The sequence below is a fragment of the Diadema antillarum genome, unplaced genomic scaffold, assembly GCF_040938485.1.
Source record: "Diadema antillarum isolate AM-2024a unplaced genomic scaffold, OU_Dant_1.0 scf00000115, whole genome shotgun sequence".
Taxonomy (NCBI): Eukaryota; Metazoa; Echinodermata; class Echinoidea; order Diadematoida; family Diadematidae; genus Diadema; species Diadema antillarum.
In genome coordinates this window covers 2,866,436-2,887,986 of record NW_027271004.1, presented here as the reverse complement: position 1 = coordinate 2,887,986, position 21,551 = coordinate 2,866,436, and the positions used below count along the sequence as shown (strand labels likewise).

Genomic DNA, 21,551 nt, shown 5'->3' with positions numbered 1-21,551 from the left:
CTTAATTATAGGGGGGCCCCCCAGGTGGGCCATGGTGCCCATTTGTACACATTGACATCCTATCCCCCTAGGGATGCTACCTGCCAAGTTCGGTGAAAATCGGTCTTGGGGTTCTCAAGAAGAAGATGAAAATGTAAAAAGTTTACGCACGACGCACGCCGGACGAAGAGCGATCGCAATAGCTCACTTGAGCCTTTGTCTCAGGTGAGCTAAAAAACCACCAAAGGTTTCATCCAGCTTCCTTCAACTTTGACCTTGCCCATGACTTTATCAAAGGGGGAGGAGCCTTACCCAGGGACAGCTGTGGCGTCTTCTTTTGTGACATTGTCCACGAACGTCTCCTCATCTGTCTGGGTGCCTGTGAACACCTTGGCAGCCTTCTCCACCAGCTTAAAGACAGCATCCTTGGCATGGTCCAGTATTCCATTCCCCTTGATGTCCTCAGCCAGTGGCGTCGGGTGAACAGGGAGTACGTCTATTGGCACCACACAGGATGAAGTTTTCAAACATAAAACCTCAAGAAATTTACGGATTTTTACTTTGTATATCTGACAATTTTGTGAATCCAACACAAAACTAGGAATATCTTCTTTTTAACTGAAGTGAATTTCCACACTTTAGTCTCATTTTAGTGAATATTTGCCAATTTGAGAATAATATCCACTGCTTCTTTTATTTCATTTTCTCTACATCGTTTGTTGAGTTACTGTGTATACTCGTCATAAAAGCCTTGGTCTTTGCTGCATTTCAGAGAAACAAAGATAACAACAACAACAGCAACAAAAACCCTGCTAGGTGAAAGACAGGTTAGACTTTGTGCTAAACATCGTGTCAGGGCAATTACCCCCTAAGGACTATTACCCCCCGGCTAAATACTGGTTAGTGATGAGGTTAGAGTAAAGCTTAGGGTTAGGTTTTCGGGTTAGAGTTTGGGTTAAGGTTAGGATAAGCTTCAGGATTAGGATTAGGGTTAGGGTTAGGGTCAGGGGAAGGGTCTGGGGTAATTGCCCAGGGGGTAATTGCCCTAGACCCCCAAATATACAAATTTATTTGGGCTTCTCACCTTGTTCTAGTGATGCGGCACCATGGTCACTGTTGTCTCCCTCCGCCTCATCAATCTCCTCCACCATGCTCGTACCAAAGACTCTGTTAGAAGGCCCATGGAGGGACAGAAAACAGGCAGATGTCAAATGGAGACAAAACATGGATGCCATCAGCAAATGGAAGGTTAAATCTTGTGGATTTACACTCCCAAGTGGGTGCATATGTAGTGTGCTGAAAACTTTTATATGATTTCAATGACTTGACACCATTACATAATTCTAGTGCTAACTGCACAGTGCAAATGCAAATGTTTGATCTAAAGCACAGTATGTCAGATATCAGAGTGGGACACAGTGTGAAAGGAATGGGGCACAGTGTGAAAGGAGTGGGACACAGTGTGAATGGAGTGGGACACAGTGTGAAAGGAGTGGGACACAGTGTGTACGGAGTGGGACACAGTGTGAATGGAGTGGGACACAGTGTGAAAGGAGTGAGACAGTGTGAACGGAGTGGGACACAGTGTAAATGGAGTGGGACACAGGGTGAAAGGAGTAGGACACAGTGTGATGGAGTTGGACACAGCATGAAAGAAGTGGGACACAGTGTGAATGGAGTGGGACACAGGGTGAAAGGAGTGGAACAAAGTGGGACAGGACTGCGACACAGTTTGAATAAAGTTGGACACATGAAAAGGGCAGAACATGAAAGAAGCAAAATTACGTGACAGAGGCAAGACAGATAAACAGTAAAGTAAAGCACATGCTACGCAGAGTAAGACACAGTGTGAAAGAAATGGAATCCAGTATCAAGAAGTGGGATACTGCATGAACAGATTGTGACACAGTGGAAAAGGAGTGGGATTCACTGTCAAGAGGTAGTGCACTGCATGACAAGAGTATGACACAGCGTGAAAGGGGGGACACAGTGCAGCCTTCTAGGACACTTCAAACAACAGGGTTCTCACCTGAGAACGCTGAGGGGACAGAAGTGCTCCGAGCCGAAGAAGGTCAGCATCTCCACCTTCATGTACTTGGCAAACATGATCTCCTCGCTGATGGGGAAACTCTGCAGGGCTCGCTCATCCCTAGCCAGGAACGTCCCGAGGAGATGCCACTCTCTCACTGGGTACCTAGCGGGACATAAAATGAGGGAGCGAGAGGAGAAAAAAAAATCATTTGCAGAGATACAGATACCGTACATGCAGACAACAACAGAGAGATAGATATTAATAGATAGACAAGAATTATGGAAAGAGAAAAAAAAAAGAGGAGAAATATCATTGAAATAACACAAGACGTGTGTACTCATATTATGACTTCATCTCATTCAGGCAGCTCTTAGAGATGGATGGCAGACACATTAGGGCCATTCTCACATAAAGTGTTCAATTTCAGTCAGAGTAAAACCCAAAAATCAATCACGAAATATTCGTTCAAAACTTGTCTTTATATAAACAACAACACCTGCTGGATAAGAAACAAAACACAGTAAATTCCCAAAGGAACGCATTTACAATGTATAATGGCACAAAGTTGGGCATACATTTCTCTATATAACTCTATGACAGATACGTTACCGATAGGACACAGCATGGTATAAAACAGGTTTAGATCAATATATCGGACTATTTGAAACCGAATTTCACCCAAGAATGGCGTCTGATCCTGTACAACAACACGAATTGCCTTTTTAAAGTAAGAATAAAGACAAACTCATTATATAATTTGTCTTTTCGCTGCATTGATAAGGAGTTCACGCAAAAATTTGTATATATTTCCTAACTTTTTTTTTCACTTGATTTCAATTAGACATGCCAATAACAAAAATGCCAATATATTTGATTAAATTGGTTTAAACTACATGGATGGCCAACACGACCAAAACTGACCATCTTCCAAAAGGCTTTATTGTACACTTTTGGAACAACAATCTCGCAAATGACCACATGTCCATGGTAACGTATCTGTTTCTGCATCTTTTTCGTAACTGTTATTGATATTGATACCTCTTTTAATGAATGAGCTCTATCTGTTTTTGAATTTTGAGCTCAGAGCAGGAAGAGTAACAATTTCTGTCTTCAATTACTATCAAATTTGACGGTATATATCAAAATTCAAAGGTAAATTGTGAGTATCTGTATATCAGAACTGTACATTTATCCAATAATCTAATCGTTAATTTTCCATAAATTCTCAACCATGTGTTGTGAAGAACTCAAATTGTAAAGGCACACAAATAGATTTAAAACAATGTTACAATTATATTATTTTGCATGGTTACAAACTTTGGTAAATGACTGAATCACCAAAGGAAGTTTTTTGATAATTTCTTATCATGGTAACGTATCTGTTGCAATAGTAACTTGTCGTATATCCGTGTAAATCACATCTGACTTTTTCATGTTTTGTATTACTAACGCTCATTGCAAAAGTGTAAAAAGACTGAATATGCGAATCAGTGAACTCACCTGCTTCTTCATTAACATATTATTTTCACGGTAAAAGTCATGGTAACGTATCTGACAAAAAGATAATTATTCATTTTCTGCCTAAACTTCTCTGGCACCTGGCAGAATCGAAACATCATTGTAAGTGTATCTTGTGTAATTCCTGTGTGAAATAAATGATAAAATGCAGTATTTGTGTGGCTGTCGTCATTATTCATATCTAAGGTGACACATTTTAGTAGCCTGTTCTGATCACATACCATAGAAAATCCCTTTTTGATACGCATTCATTGAGGAGATCTATCTCCATAAGAAGGATGCATGATAGTATAATGCATATTCGTCGGCTACATTTCAACAGTGCCCGCATGAAGATTCAATTGATATTCAAGCAGGCAGTCTAAGTATTTTCAAGCAATGTCCTAACATACGCTTAAGATATAATTTTTATGATAAAGTTATGTAATTAACACATATTTACAATAGCATTTTACACGATTTGCCATATATGTAAAATCATGTAAATATAATTCCACATCCATAATTACACATGTTAACCCATCAAGGTCGAAAACTTAATTTGAGTTTTAAGGAGAGAATTTTCATATTACAACATTAAATTTGCAACATAGAATTCTTTATTTTACAGAAGATCCCTTTAAAATGCGATATTTGAAAGTTTTTTACGCAAAGTCAAATATGTCAAAGGTCATGCTGCTGGAAATTAAAGGTGCCAATTTGGATGAGAAAAAGTGAGATTTCAATTTTCAAATGGTTGTCAATTTATTTGAGCAAATTGGAAATGACTTCCATGTACTGCAGTGCAGCATGTACTTGATGGGTTAAAGAAAATGTGAAATAATGCCTTATTGTTTGTACTGTAGCACTCTTTCTCTTTGCCCTGTAATGACAGCACATCATATATCCTATATATTGTATATATGTGAGTTTATATATCGTCGGTTGAGAATGATAAGGGCGTTAAGTGACCACAAAAACCATAGTGTTCGAGAAGACTTAAAGCCCTTCTCATTCTCAACAGACAATATATGTATGTATATATATATATATATATATATATATATATATATATATATATCATTTATTTATATATTCATTTATTGAGTTCTAATTCATACAAGTTTATTAATTTATTCATGACGTATTATCACCATGCAGAAAACGGTTTTCTCTGTATAGTTGCAAATTTTGTAATTTCTATTTATTAGATTATCAAATTGAATAAAATAATTTTGTTGTTATGGACCTTTGTTTTACTTCTAAACAAACAATTAATTTAAGCAAAAATGAAAATATGATCATCATGATGTATACGCCTATACCTGTACTTTCGAGTGTGAATCCTGTTTAATGCCCGTCTTTTGAATTGAGCTGAGTTTGACAAATCTGCTACAGGTTTACGATAATCTCGCCTGGCGATATCTTTCATTCTGTAGGAAGGATGGGTCATTTAATTTCTTCCTTTCCCTGTATAGGCCTTTTGTATTTGTGCTCGTGTTTTCCCCATTTTCCGAAGAAGAAATGAAACCAAGAAAATGATTATCAAAATAATTATGTTCATCATAGTAGTGTAAAAAAGGAATCAACTAGTCATAACTAGCCTATATTTCTATGTAAGATGAATACTGCCTACATTAAAGAATCTGGAATCAAAAACTTAATGAGATCTAACCTAAATATAAACAATGAGACTAAACAGGTGACAAGTAAACATAAATATACTGTACATTTTAAGGTAAGAGAAGGAGCGCAAAGTGGTAAGTGAAATATCTGAAAATGCAGGGCTCTACTTTAACAAGGAACCTGCATATAAAGAAGATATACAAACATACACGCACACACTGTATGTATGTATGTATGTATGTATGTATATGAAGGACAGAGATGGGTGGATCAGTATTAAGTTCAGTGCGATGTCGACCAATAATAATGTATTATTAAAGATAGACCTAGTAATACTACTACTACTGATAATAATAATAATGATAATTATAAGTATCATTATGCTTCATTTCAAAGCAGTTAGGGAAGAAATAATTCGTCTACCGGCACAATAACTTATTAGAAAACCACCAGATCCTAACCGACAGATACGTTACAGCACCTGTCAGATACGTTACCAGCTTTTTGTGGCACAACACACAATGTTAGATTCATGATCGAGTTACTGACAACTGGATAAATGTATAGGTGGTGCACTTGTACTAAATAAGCATTAAACGTAAACTATTGATATCATAAACATGCCAAATGTGCCGTTATTATCTAAAGATTATTTTGACAAACGCATTTACGAGATGTCTTGCGAAGAACGATGAAAATTTACTGTAAATGCTCCGTCGAAACGACTACCGAGCACTCCACACAGGGTAGCCATGAAAAAAGTGACTGCAGCACATGATATACGAGACGGTCTCTTTGCTAAATTTTCGTAATCATGAGCGGAGAATTACGCTCACAGAGAGCGCATATTTCAGTAACATATCTGACGTAACGTATCTGACGTAACGTATCTGATCGCACGTTTTTTCAAAGCGCAATAACTGTTAAACATTTGCAAAGAATGGGTAATTATTTTTTGTGATGATGCATAATCTCAAAAGGTCTTAATCAATGTACAATTAAACAATATTACATCAAACACTTTTGTAGGAGGTCGTGATTTATAGGTAACGTATCTGTTGCGAAAAAAATGTGGAAAATGTGTTTTCGGAGATAATGGTCTGATTTTGAAAACCGAAATTTAGAAACAGAAAATCAAACTTAACTGTATTTGATAAAGTATATCCTTCTGATATTAAACATGTATTGTCGTATCTCACGTCTGCTATTTTCACTAATTTATCAATTAAAATGTTTTGGTAACGTATCTGACATGAATTTTGGCGACACACCTTCAGTGAGCTCCGGAGGGATTTCAAATTTTCAAATTTCAAATTTTGGCTTGTTTATGCATAAATATATCAGACGTTAATCATATTTACCAATATCATGTTGGGTTCAAGCTCATTTTATATAATTTTTTAGCATAATACAAAAAGTACATGATTGCGGCAACATTGGGTTTTGGGATACTTCTCCAACTTTACCAGTGGATATTCCAAAATTTACGCAAGCGACAACAATATTTTTTTTTTTTACTTTTCTCCTCAAACCCTCAAGTGTTACAGAGACAATTTTGGCAATTCAAACCAGGCCTTTGGCAATGGAAATAATCGTGGGAACGCTGGCGACACATATTTTCAGTTTTTGAACGCTTTAGCAGAGAATGGCCCATTAATGTCCAATAACACAGGTTCCTTGACATCCATGAGATTATATATGATTCTATTATAAAATGAGCTACACTCTATGTATTAGACCTATTTGTGACATATGTTCCATCAAGTGCATTAAAAATGAGATGCTTCTACAGCCATATATGTACTTCATTTCATGTTCTTTTTTGTTCAGCTGGTGCTTGCGGGCTGAGTCAGCATTTGTAAACTAAAGTATCAATATCCACAAATCATTAACCACTTGACAATAAACCACAACCTCAATGCATCAGTGCACACAAATATTGATATTTGTACATTGGAGACCATTCTACTCCAAAACACAATATTAGTTCTAAAAAATAATGCTCTTTCTTTTCAAACCGTTTTTGTTGTTGTTGTTTTTAGTGATGCATTACAAGTACAAGTATGTCTCCTGCTATGCACCTCTTTACAGATGAGAGAATATATCATATTCAACTTCAGTTCTTATTCTACGCCCCAGTGCACAAAAGCTGTTTGATTTTCTCCATCCTGGATGGAGTCACTGACCTGTCACTGATAGACACCTTGAAACTCTCTGGCACGTTTGAAAACAGCTCAAAGTTGGCCAGCTCAAGTAGCTTCACCTGGATGGGTTCACACAGCTCCACGACAAACCTGTAGGTCAGACAAAAAAAAAAAAAAGGGGGGGGGGGAAGAGATGTGTCAAGAATGAGTCAAACGTCAGAAATTATTCCCCACTGCACATATATAGAGTGGGTAATTTAATTCACAGTGGTTAGCAATAGTACCTGGTTGCTATGTTCCACCCGGGAATCTCCAGGGGCCCGTTGCATAAAACTCCAACCGGATTTTTTCCGGTTGAAATCACAAAATTCGGTTGGAAGCTCCCAACCAGAGTTTTTATGCAACGGATTTTACATTCTTAGATCGGCAACCTTAAAAAATTCAGGTTGGGCAAATCCCAACCTGAATTTTTTAAGGTTGCTAAAAAAAGTTTTATGCAACGGGACCCAGATCAAACATCATCAAAAAATAAAGACCTGATTCTATTGCGATCCCAGTCTGCAACAGTCATATTAGGTACTATTTACCATTGGGCACAGTGATTTCAAAAATGTTTGAGTTATCACATTTGCTGCATTTGTGTAGGTCAGTTGTATCACATAATATCTAACCATACAAAAATTATGCAATAAATCCTAATGTATGAGGAGATATCACTATTTTTCTCAATAAACCATAACCGTAGACGGTTCATTCTAGAAACAATTTCATTATAAGCATTGTTCACATTTTGTATGTTTAACAATACTTAACATTGAGCATACTGATTAAATTTTTTTACATTGGTTGTTTCCATCCCTAACTCACATGTTAGAACTATTTTGAAGCACTATATCTGGGTTTTAGTTTCATCTGCAAATGGTAAATAATGCCTTTAATACAATAGTCAACTCGTCAGTATCGCAACAGGTGTGTGTTCACATAATTCTTCCAACCCCTTCCAACAATCCCTCCTCTCTGTCAGCTTCTATGCTATTCTTCCATTCACTTACCTAGTCTTGAACAGAACATGCTCACGATTTAGGATCGGTATGTATAGTTCATAAACAACAGACACCCAAAAAGATCTGGAAGGTATTTAGGAGATCTTCCAAACAGGGGCCACTATTGCTTTGTAAATAGCTGAATACATGAATAACTTAAATACAGTTAAAGGGAAAATGATACCCAAATATACATGTGGATTGAGTAAGTGCTGCAATGTTAGTAAAAGCACATCAGTGAAGATTGAGGAAGACAGAACAATCTGTTAAAAAATTATGAATTTTTAAAGGTTCAATGTCACTAATGCTGGATGAGAAGAATACAACAGTTCACGACATCATTGCAAGGCTGAATTTTGCCTTCAACTTTTCTCACATTTATCTCTGTGACTTTGTTTCAGTGGGAATTTAGTGAACATTAATGCATTTAGAAAGATCAGGGCCTTATTTTATGGGGGGGGGGGGGTGGAAGGGGGAGCTTTGAGTGAGTCAATTTTGGTCTCATGTGAATTTGACTCATGTGAAGTTTAGAGGGAATGATTTAAAAAAAAAAAATATTTGTGAATTGAGTGAGTGCAGCAATATGAGAAAAATTATTACAAGAAAGTACTGACCAGATGCTGCTCGCATGGCATGGATTCAGCATGTAGAGGTCCCGGTTGATGTTGAGGATGGCCGAGGCGCTCTGGGCCTCGGGGTTGGTGCCTAGGATCTTGGCCCCGCAATCTGCCGAGGCATGGTTCTTGCTGTTCTCATTCAGGTTGAACTTCTGCTGCGTGCTCTGCCCACTGTGACCTACAAAGTAGCGATGCACAGATGTAGTTAGCAGAAGAGAAATGATTTGTTTGTTTGTTTGTTTGTTTGTTTGTTTGTTGGGAGTGTCAATAACAACAACAACAAACAAACGGTAATGTACATAGACATACAGTTGCAGCCATAACCCCCTCATAACATAATTTATTTCTGGTGTAGCCTAGCTCATAGATGTAGTGTAGCTTAGCTCATTGATGAATGACCACTCACTGTATAAATTCATACATTACTAGTAATTGCATCATTTAGTTAATGGCTAGGACATATCATGGACATCAAAATTGAATGGACTTTTTTTCAAATGTACCACAAATGTACTGCTGACTATGCAGAAACCAGAAGTGACTGTAAAACCTAAATATGGAGATAGGGAGAAAGTGAGAGAGAAGGGGGGGAGTGGGGGAGGGGAGGGGGAGGGGGGAGGGGGAGGGGGAGGGGGGAGGGGGAGGGGGAGGGGGAGGGGGAGGGGGGAGGGGGGGAGGGGGAGGGGGGAGGGGGAGGGGGGAAGAGGGACAGGGAGGGGTGGACCAATGCACTTCATGATTTGGCGGCGGACAAACATGGCTTCAAACTTAAATACTGAGAGGAAAGGACAAGGAAAACGGGAACAGAGAGAGGGAGGGAGGGCAAGAGAGAAGCACAGGAAGTAAAAGAGACACAGGAAATGAGAGAGATGGAGCAATGGAGAGAGAGAAGGACATTGAGAAGGATGGAGAGAAGGGAGAGAATAAAAGAGGAATGGTCAGACAGAGAGGGAAAGATTGAGAGAAGATACAACTGTGCCTAAACAATTGGTACCAGAACTCACTTAGTTCCTTGTCAAGACTCTGAGTTTCCTCCAGCTTCTTCTTCTTCCACTCGTCAAAGGAGGGCATCTTCTCCTCCCCCTTCCCCTCCTCCTCATCCACCTCCTCCTCCGGCTTGGGAACTTGCCCCTCAACACTCTCAGCAGCCTTTTCCTCATCTTTCTTCTTGAGCCTGGCACCATCTTCTGCCGTGATATCCGTGGGAACTGCCGCGACATCCGTGGGCACTGTCTCGTTGGTCCCCTTAATCTTCTTTGGCTCATCTTCCTCCACCGCTTTCTTCGCCTCATCTTCTTTCTTCTGCTCCTCTTCCTTCTTTTGTTCTCCTTCTTTTGCCGGTCCATCCACTCCATCCCTTGCCTGATCAGAACCTTTGCCTTCCTTCTGTTCCACTGCCTTCTCCTCCCGAGGTTCTGTCGCTCCCGGGATGCTCGCGACCTCCTTCTCAACAACATCCCGCGTGTTGTCTAGCCTCTCCACCACGCTTCCATCGGTAGCCTCTCCCCTCTCTGGTCTCTGGACTTCATCTTTCCTTTCGGTTCTATCTGCCTGCGGGGAAATTCTCTCTGCATCTTCTTTTGTCTGATGTTCTTGCGCTCCTCCAGCATTATCCCTGTCTGAGCTGACAATGCCATCAGCATCGCTTGCCCCTCCCGTCTTGATGATGTCATGGGAGTCTTCATCTTTGGTATCATTCTCCTCCTTGATATTTCCTACTGGTACCTTAATCTCCCCCTCACCCTCAACATTTACTCGCCCCAGTTTGTCATCTTTGCCATCTTCCTCTGGTGGAGGCGGCGAGATCGGCGCATCTCTCACGGAACTCGATTCCCTTTTAGTTCTTTCTTTACCCTGTTTATCATTTATGTCTTCCGGATCTCCAACATCCTTCATCTCTGGGTGTTTGGACAGGTCTTGTCCTTTCTTCAAACTTGGCCTGGCATCATTCATTATTTTCCTGCAATATTAATAAAATAAACAAGCAACACACACATACACACAATGAAAGTTTGACAAGTTCGAGTAGCATTAAAGATGACGTATCAACAATTACAACATAATTTTATCAACCTGTAAACGGTAACCTCTCACGTGAAAATTCAATTTCAACTGAGGACCCTGCAACTTTTATTACCCCAAGCAAAGGCACGTACCCATTTACACACCTGGGTCAAGGGGGTCATAACGGGTAGAATCACATCTAATTTGCATATTATATATAATTGTGTCCAATTTTGTATTAATCATGCAGCATGCAAAATAGCTTTCATGAGGAAACTTACATCGTCCCTTTAGTTTTGACTATGGCACTTCTATCATAAGTTACGTTCAGACGGGAGCCCCTAACCTCGAAGTTAGGAAACTTCGAGGTTAGAGCTTGTAGTTGGGGACCGTGAAGACGCACTCGTAGTTAGCAAACCTTGAGGTTTGCTCAATGTTTCGAGCCACGAGAAATCTTATGGTTAGCGCTCTAACTACGAGCCGCGGGGGTCCCCACTTGTAGTTAAGCACCGTGTGGACACAAAAAACAACGAACGCGAAGTTAAAAATGACCGCGCCGTAAACTTCAGCCCCCACAATTTCTCTCTGCTTCCGGGTCAACCTCCCAAACGTACACCACAAATACACTACACGTGAAGCAGAAGCACAAGCAGAAGCTTAACATCGAGGTTTCATAACCTTGAGGTTAAGATTCGTCATGTGGACACACGTCGTAGTTAGGGGGCAAGAGCTAAACCTTGAGGTTTCCTAACCTCGAGGTTAGGGCCTGCCGTCTGAACGTAACTATACACATCTTGAATGTGGGGTAGAGTTTCCTCTTATGATTACAAGGACAGGTGCACACACAGAAAGCTGATATGCCAAACAGATGGACATCTATGCAGACATACAAACTTCAAGATTGCTCTTTTTCTCATGAAAGAGAGGAGGATGACAGGTATTGAGAGGAAAAGTAGAACATTAGAACTTCCATAAATACCCAGATGCTGCATCCAGTGAAACATCGGCATTGACCTCTGGCGACCTCTGGTCCTTTTTGTCCTTCTCTTCCTTCTCCTCCTCCTCTTCCTCCTCCTCCTCCACCTCCTTCTCACCATCGACCTTGGTGAGTGTGAGGTCGCTGCTGGAGGTTGATTTGGACTGAGCCCCACCCTGGACTGCATCCCTGGGGTCTGTCTCACCACCCCTGCAAGCAGAGACAGAAACGGGGAGAAAGAGAGAGAAATATGTTTTAGAGGGAGAGGCCCTGTTGCACACAGGACGAGAAGAGTACATGTGTGCTGCATACGCCGAATATTTCGCCAGGTTTTTATTTTCGCAAATTTTGTGAGTTGGGTGCTATTCGCAAATTCAAAAATATGCGAATTCTATTTACTCCGATCTCGACATGAAAGTGAAGTGCATTTCTCCGTTCAGTGCTGTACTCCACTATTGCGAATTTAACCACTTGCGAAATTGTCGGGAAGTCCCGATTTGCGAAGAATCAGACTCACTAAATATATGGCGTATACAGTACATGGCTGCTCTTATCATCTTTCCAATGCTTGAAACACGTTTTAATACCCACTATCAAAATGCGATTGCGAAGGCCTTTCGGATCGCATTTCTCAAGTTTATCATCTCTATTGTGAGCTGAGAGGGAGGTCTTGTCACTGCACAGCTTTATTGTGCAGTTTGACCCGAGGAACAGCGAAATACATAAACTCTGGCTCAAACACGTTTGCAATTGCACTGTTGCAATTGCACTTTTTGGGGCATTTCAGAAAAGTGTTTCTAACCCCATAAATGCCCATATTTTCCTGAGAGTTGTTTGGAAACCTTAATTCCATGCCGGAAGTGAGTTGATTTTTATGCATCCTATTTGCGGTAGAAGAGAGAATGTATATATGTCTGTATGAGAGGAAGGAGAAAGAAGGAGAAAAGGCGAGAGGGAGAGGGAAAGAAGAGTTGACATGAAGAGAGAGGGGTTGATGGGAATAACCTATACAGCATGATACCATATGTTGCGGTGAAATATGATGTCACATCTGTATACTACATGCTGGGAATCAGTGGCATTCACACTGACATATATAATACACACTTACACACACATGTATGATGTACATGAAGATAGAAAAACACATACAAATTACATTCAAACACATTTGCACAAGCACAGACACATACACAGGAACACAAACACTCTCACATAAATACACACATGAGAAGTAAAAACTTTTGGGATACTTCCCCATGTTGCTTTCTTCTACCTTTTATATCATATTTCTACTTTTCCCCTGCTCTTAATAAACATTTTATCCTCCAGAAAAATATGAACATCCTCACATTATCAAATTTCTTGTTCCTCTTTATACTTGCGTTTCTTCACTCACTAATGACCATATGGAATTGTGTGTTGTATCATAACATTTGTTGATATTATCACATTAGGTAGAAAAAGAAATACCATTTGCATTAGTCAATCTGTCATTTCATGTTATTGAATATCTTGTTTGTTGTTCACACACCAAAATGAGAGAAGTACCGGAAGTGTATCTGCAGTTTTCTTTATAAAAAGGTACTTGCAATTATGAGATTAATATGAATACATGGTTTGATAAAGAGATATATGAATGAATATAAGTTAATAAGGAAACACTGAATTCTCTGTATGCATACATTATATAAGCCATTAATGATTAATTTGTAAATTTAGCAACAGTGGGTGGCACTAAATGCTATGCTGGTAGTGCACTTGATATTCTAATTTGTCTGGCAAAAATGATGGCTGAGTCCAAATCTCCCATAATAATCAACAATTGTCTGCAAACTCACACTATATATGGGCACAAGCACAACAAAGTCTTTTACTACTATGCATCATCATCATCACCACTATCATTCATACTATCATAGGGCATCATTATGACAAAACAATAATTTTCTACATCATCGTTATCATCACTACTATTGTCATCATCATCCTTATCATCATCAATCAACAAACTTTATTGCTGATGATCATTACCATCACCGTCATCAACATCACCATCATTATGATTAGATCACAGAAATCATCAGCATTACTATCATTACTGGCCTGAATATCATTATCACTACCATTTTATCCATAATCAATCACTACCATCATTTTAATTCTAGGGTATATTAAGCAGCAACATCATTACTATTTCATCAACACTCATGTACTGTAATATCCCTTCATCCTCATCCAGGTTGCCCCCTTTAAATGTAAATGCCCCCATAAAAAGTGCACATTCCTTTTACACAGTGATCATGAACACTGCATGGGGGGGGGGGGGGGGGGGGGGGTGGTTAATCTCCCTCACTCCCAGGCCAGACACGAAACGTGACATTGGTGCTAATGAGAGCATAACCCACGTGCTGAAACCTATGCAGGGAGGCAGCGGCAGTGGCGGGGACAGCAGCGGTGGTGGCGGCGGCACATACTTCATCGTCTGCACCCTGTAATGCGAACATAATGAGACATTACCTGCCCTCCTGGCGACGGTCGTGACTGGCACAATCAGAATGCTGCGACAACGAACCAATCCGTATATACACGGGGCAAAGCCACGGCATCAAAGGCTAATTATGTACCTCAGCTCTTATCCATAACTTAAAGGACAAGTCCACCTTCATAAACATGTGGATAGAGAGTCTGCAGCAATATCAGTAGAACACATCAGTGAAATTTTGGGGGAAATCACACAATCCATTCAAAAGTTATGAATTTTGAAGCTTCTGCTCAGTCAATGCTGGATGAAAACATATTTTCACTTTTCTTGCATAATAATAGAGCACTTGACTTGCCTCTTTCAGACCCTTAACATATGTCAGTAGCAAGTCAAGGGAATGTGTACTTTAACAAAAATGACAATTTGTGGAATTCTCTTTATATTTTCCTTATATCATTCTACTCATGTGACATTATACACTGTAGTAGTCTTCTCGTCCAGCAGTGACTGCGCAGATACTTTAAGAATTCATAACTTTTGAACAGATTGTCTGATTTTCCTCAAAATTTCACTGATGTGTTCCACTAACATTGCTGCATTCTCTCAATCCTTGTTTATGAAGGTGGATTTGTCCTTTAATGTGAGGAGACAGCTATTCCATGTCTCAGCTCTGACACTTCGTAGGACGACTCTTTGCTTAGCTTACTTCAACACTCAGCATGCAAGACACACATCCAAAGACAAAATTGCACTCATAGACACTTATCACATTCTTTTAACAGCATGCCATCACATGGGGCATAAAAAACAAACTATTTTCATGTCGAACATACCAGCACATCATTAGAGTTCTTGGCTGGACTTGCAATAGGCCTACATTCTTTTCTGGGATAGGCTTCAGCTTTTGCTTCTCACGCTGGCAAACAATTCGTGCCAAAACTTTACAAATACAAACCATGATGCTCAGAACATTGTACGAAGAATAACCATATTTTTGTACATACACACAAAAAAAGTGAGAAAAGAAACAGAAGATTTAAAACTACTAGCCTGTTTAGCATGTTAACTTCAGGTGTCTACTCAGATCAGGAACAGTACATTATTAAAAGATTATTATAATATCTATGCAGAGGTTTGAATCTTTTATGGGCAATCCAGACACGACTTTAAAAGAAATTTAGAAAAAAAAAGGTCTATGATCGAGATTTTAAAACACTGATTATTGATCATACCCAGAGTGTTCCTCGCATACACAGGAAACATGGCATCCAAAGATTACTTTGCTGAGATGAAGAAAACTTGCCAACAACCAACCCTCCCCCCCCCCCGAAAAAAAGCAACAACAAACAAATATTATTTGGATCTAGACAGCCTGCTTTAAGCAGGTCTGCCAACATTCCCATATCCAAATCAGGGAGATTCCGTACCGCAATCAGGGAGATATCTGTGTGTTACATGCATTTCAATGGGCAAAAATAATTCCCAAATCAGGGAGATTTTAATATTCTCTTATTAACACGTGAACAGATTTTGAGACATTTTCAGGGAGACTCCTACAGAATCAGGGAGACTTGGCAGCTCCGCTTTAAGTTCCGTTGATGCCAACAACGATGGCAGCCAGGTTATCTCGGCACTAACTACAACAATGCCACACAACCATCCTCCAGCTCACCTCCAAGGGAGAATTTGATACCATTCTTGGCACTGGAAGGGTTAAGGGGACCCCGAGTCTTGAGTTTCCCCCTCGGCACTTCACAGGCATTCCATTGTGACAATCATCGTCTCACCTTTCCACCCTAGCCAATGCAGACTATTTTGGTGAAGGCATATCTACAAGCTTCTGATGGCATTTTCCACTGCTGCTACTATTATGCTTTTGCTGAAATCTGAAGAGCCAACATTATACTATGGAGACATCACCGCTTGTGGATCAGGATGTATGCCAAAGCATCTATGCCTCACACAAATCCATCGAAACATACTTGATTAGTTAGGGAGCATCAGGATAGTTTCTGTCAGGCTTTGGCTTAAATATCCTCATCTTCACAGAAGGAAACGGACATGTTACTCTCTATTTCCTTCTGTTGCTATCAGTTGTCTTGACAGCTAACACTAGAATATTGAGGCAAACTGACTAAATGGTTGTATTTCTGCATATTCTTTCTCTGCGTATAATCTTTCAAGATAAACATAAACTACTGACATATGTCCTTTTTTTCAGTTGGAAGTACGCTCAAAATGATTTGAGGCAAACTGAGTAAATGCACAAATTTCTGCATATTCTTTCTCTGCATATAAGCTTTCAAGATAGACATAAACTACTGACAAATGTCCTTTATTTTTTGGTTGGAACATTCAAAATTGTCTTCTAGTGTCCTGAAGACTATTTTGTTTATCTTAATTTTCCATCTGACAAGATGGTTGGATAGCATATATTCAACTGCACTAGCTGGTCTACCATGGGGTCCAGTTAGATGTGAGGCGAGACCACTTCATCGGGGTCATGCACCCTGCTCTTTGCTATAAATGAATGGAGCAAGATCTTTTAAAGGACAAGTTCACCTTCATATACATGTGGAATGAGTGAATGCAGCAATATTATTAGAACACATCAGTGAAAGTTTGGAGAAAATCGGACAATCCATTCACAAGTTATGAATTCTTAAAGTATCTGCAGAGTCACTCCTGGATGAGAAGACTACTACAGTGTATGGTGTCATATGCGTACAACGATATAAAGGAAATATAAAGAAAATTTCACAAATCTTTATTTTTGGAAAAAAGTGCAGATTTCCTTGACTTGTTGGTGAAGTATATTAAGGGTATTATTATTCCCCCTGCCTTCTAAAAGAGGCAAGTAAAACATTCTTTTCTTATGTGAGAAAAGTGAAAATATGCTGCATTTTCTTTATATTTTCTTTATATCGTTGTACACATATGACATCACAAGCTGTAGTAGTCTTCTCATCCAGCAGTGACTGAGCAGAAACTCTAAAAATTCATAACTTTTGAATGGGTTGTCTAATTTTCCTCAAACTCTCACTGATGTGTTCTACTAATATTGGTGCATGCACTCAATCCACATGTCTATGAAGGTGAACTTGTCCTTTAAGTCTGCAAGAGTTGCAAGTCTCTCACACATGAGACCTCCATTTCACATTTAGTGCAACAGCTGCTTGAGATGACAAGCTAAAAACATCAACTAATTATATATATGCAATGCACCAATCATGGTTTCCTTCACTTCTTTTTTTTTTCTTCTTTCATTTCCTTGTTTTAAGGAACTGAAATCCAAGACTGGTATGGATAAAGTTGAAGTGCATTGAGAATTGCCTCTAGAAACGCACCATTTTTCTACACATCCAATATTTGACTTGGTGCCAATGTTATCAGTTACAATTCATTGATATTATGCTCATCATCAACAGTAGCTCCTTGTGTTAAAAAACAAAACAAAATAAAACAACACCAAACAAACAGATGCAGCCATAGTCACTATTAAATGACAGAGCAGGGTAACTCAATAGTGAAAAAAAAAGGGAAAGAAGCATGACGCCAATTAATTAGTGTAATGGGGTCAAATGGGACATGATTAATGCACCGAGAGTGATGACTCTGTCTCTGTGGCAAAGCTGAGTTACGTGTCAACATCGTCAGGTTGGCTGGAAATGTACAGAATTACTTTCTCAATTCTGGTGACAAGGCCCTGTTGCATAAAAAGATACAATCAAGCATAAGTCAGAAAATCAAATATAGCTCAGGTGTCGGCCGATCAAAAGCAAGTATTCAGAGACTTACGTTTCATCTTCTAACTTATGTTTGATCTCAACTTTTATGCAACAGAGCTCTGGTTAAAAGTTTGTTTGTTTGTTTGTTTTTTTCTATTGCCACACCAGATATCCCTCTCCATATCAAGTTTGGCAGAAGAGAAATAATAACAGCGGCAATGAAAAAATTGTATGCTTTAGAAGGCAGTAATGGTCACATTATAAACATTGTGTGTGTGTGTGTGTGTTTGGTATGTTTGTTCGTTTGGTGGTTGTTTTGTTTACCAGGACCAGGTACATAACAGCATAAACCAATCTTTCCACATAGACAATATTGAACCACGTTTCACACTTGTCAGGTTTTTCTTCTAAGTCTGCAAGCAAACTCGTTGAATGATATACAAATGATGCTCAATACTCGAGAGTGCACCGCACATTCACTAACGCCAAGAAATAATCCTGTGCATCATTTGTTTTATAAAATGGGTCGAAAACTAACAGCATTTTTCACGTACCTTTGTGGGTCAATACCAGTCAACTACATCAGTACATGTAGCACTCGTTCAAAAGTCAAGATGTCCGAAGATGTTCGTCCCAAACATTTACGCGCGTCGCACTCGGAAATCCCGCACATATAAGTACTGTACGTATAAGAGTATACGTACGCCACATGTTATGCACAAGAAAGGCTGGCTGGCAGCCCGAACTAGAAGTTGTTTACAGGATTGACAGCGCTTATAGTAGCGCGTGATGCACTTGTAACAAATGATTGATTGCGCACTGCTAGTGTAAACATTGTGACGTCAGGCCGTGCATGATCGTAAAAAATAATGCACGCACACGTGACTCATTTCAGCGCCTCCAATTGGCTACATTCTTGAACCCATTTTATAAATCATGTTCCTACCAAGTGCATTTCTTATTCTAGAAATTGCATTTGTGCAATTGTGGTTTGGAGGCATTTGCCTACCTAATTTTGCTCAATTTGGGGCACAAATTTGTAACCTGAACCATCCAACATGTACAACGATGCAAGGGATGAAGCTTGACTAGACCTTGTATAGGCATTACCTCAGAAGTATAAATGCATAGAGAGCTGTGTGAATGATTGACAGGTTAGGAATTCAATTCAAATTCAAATTTCATTTCATTTTTTCGAAAAGAACATAGACATTTCACTTCCCTTGGTATTAAACAGAGAATAAGGTAAATAAGCATAACAAAGTAAACTGAGAAGAATGTAATTGTGGAACCTTGTAGTAATAACACGTCATGAAAACTGCAGGTTGACAAAGATGAAATAACAATATGCAAACTTTGAAAAATGGAGGGACCCACTAAAAAGGCAAAGCTTGTAGAATGTAGGCCCCTTGCAGGGAGATGTACTGGTATAGGGCTCACACCTGTAAATAAAATGGACTGTCCCAGACCCCTTCACAAATTCGTACCAAAGATACCAAAATAAATGAAGAAAAAAATTGATTAAAGTCAATGATGTAGTTTGGCAAAAAACCGAATAGCTGTAGATATTGAGTATGAATTCCTCTACAAACTGCATTTTGGTTGGAAGATGAAAGCTCTTCTAATGGAATTTGAGGGGACTATATTTCATTGGGTACGTGTACAGAAAATAGGTGATTTTTTGAGTGACAAGAACTCGTACTCTGGCTTTGCGGACGCTTGGACAGAATTTGAGCAGAAGAACCCACCCTGGAAATTTGATGTCTGAAAGGATATATCTCACTTATCCAGGTTAGTGAAGATGAAACACCTCATTTCTCCTAGCTATTTTACATAGTTTTTTGAAATTTGAATTTTAACACACTTCTCTATGGGGAATTGTTTACCCATGTGAGCCCGGTAATGCAGCCGACGTATGGAATGCCAAATGCAGTCAGTAGTCAGTGAGGAGATTCCTTTCAGTGTCCAAGCATCCCAAAACTCAAAACATGGTTAGAAACACGTTTCAGAAATGCGGATCATGAAACACAAGTTCTTCCGCAAGTGTGAAAGCGCTCAAAGTGACGGTTGAATTCCAAGTGATGGGAATACCTATTTTTGGATCTGCAGGAAGGTCTTACCGGAAACCTGTCGAGCATTCCACTTGTCGGCACACATGTCAATGGAACACTTCACACCTTCGCTGGAAACTCCGCCTATGGCGAATATAAACAGTGCAACAGGTGGGCGTGGCTGAAAATTCCTCACCAGCTGCTCACAAAGACAGACCCTCAAATCCATTCCACATGTGTAATTGCCGCAACCAGACATGGAGCTACAGATCAGCTGTTTCTTCACTTTTGTGTGTGGTTTTCATCATTTTTTTTTTTTTTTTGTGGATGCCACAAGCTCTGTAATGATGGTTTGTCTGTTTGTTTGTTTGTTTGTTTGTCTGTCTGTCTGTTTGTTTGCATGTTTTGTTAATCTACTGCATCACTGAAATCTGAGAAGCACAGTCATTCCACAACGCAATTTTGTCTGAAAATTCATCTTGATTTTTAATAAGAAAGCCAAACGTGTGAAAATGACTCGAGGAATATGAGTTACAATATTGACAATTTTGTACATTATGATATCCACTTTAGGGACTCATTTTACCAATGGTATGAAATATCCATATGGCACATTTCTGCAGGTAACAAGAGTATGTTTATGATTTATAGAATTTCATCTGAAAACTCAACCTTCACATAAATTTTCCCCATTTACAACACTACACCTTCACAAAGAATATGAAGTGACGATTTCACAAAGCCATAACTGTTTTGAAAAGTAATTGCACTTGCTGAACAGCATGGATGGCTCACAAAGCACATGAATGTAACACATTAATAGTGTTGACTTGCTTCAATGATTTCATTGGTTACATTTTTATTCATTTCCAATATACATCTCAATTTGTTTGACAGATTGTGCTAAAATTGGGTGTGACATTTCTAGATATAATAGGTAAACATATGTGAGATATACAAATAATATATAAACGTATGCACTTGTACAATACATAGACACGTATCACAATATATAAAGAGAGAGCATGAGAGAGAGAGAGTGACAGAGTAATGTAGTATATAAATATGCATGTGTGTGTCTGTGTTTTAATCATTTTAAGCACACTGGAAACATACTTCCTATGAGACCTACCAGCAAAAGTTTCAAAATTCACATATCTCTTCCTGACAATAATACTGGTAGGTACGAAAATAGAAAGTATCAGTTTCTTCCTCACTTCTTTCACTTATCTCATATCATGTCTTCATCTCAGTAACAAGAAGAAAGATAAATCTTAACATAAAGTAATTGATTACTTCTACTGAGACATCAATACCTTTTACTATCCTCCATGGATATAAAAAGGAACATTCAAGTCAAATACAAAGA

General features: G+C 39.1%; 1 protein-coding gene across 1 annotated transcript in view; it reads right to left on the bottom strand.

Annotated features, from left to right (window-relative positions):
• The window catches only part of LOC139719841 (uncharacterized), a 49,746-nt gene that overhangs the window by 8,238 nt on the left and 19,957 nt on the right, over positions 1–21,551 (bottom strand). The window contains exons 4-10 of the mRNA XM_071631225.1: positions 11,922–12,128; positions 9,943–10,898; positions 8,936–9,116; positions 7,321–7,428; positions 2,009–2,173; positions 1,064–1,146; positions 292–589 (exon numbers count right to left, since the gene is read on the bottom strand). Coding sequence (XP_071487326.1) covers positions 292–589; positions 1,064–1,146; positions 2,009–2,173; positions 7,321–7,428; positions 8,936–9,116; positions 9,943–10,898; positions 11,922–12,128 — 1,998 coding nt within the window. The remainder of the gene's footprint in view (positions 1–291; positions 590–1,063; positions 1,147–2,008; positions 2,174–7,320; positions 7,429–8,935; positions 9,117–9,942; positions 10,899–11,921; positions 12,129–21,551) is intronic.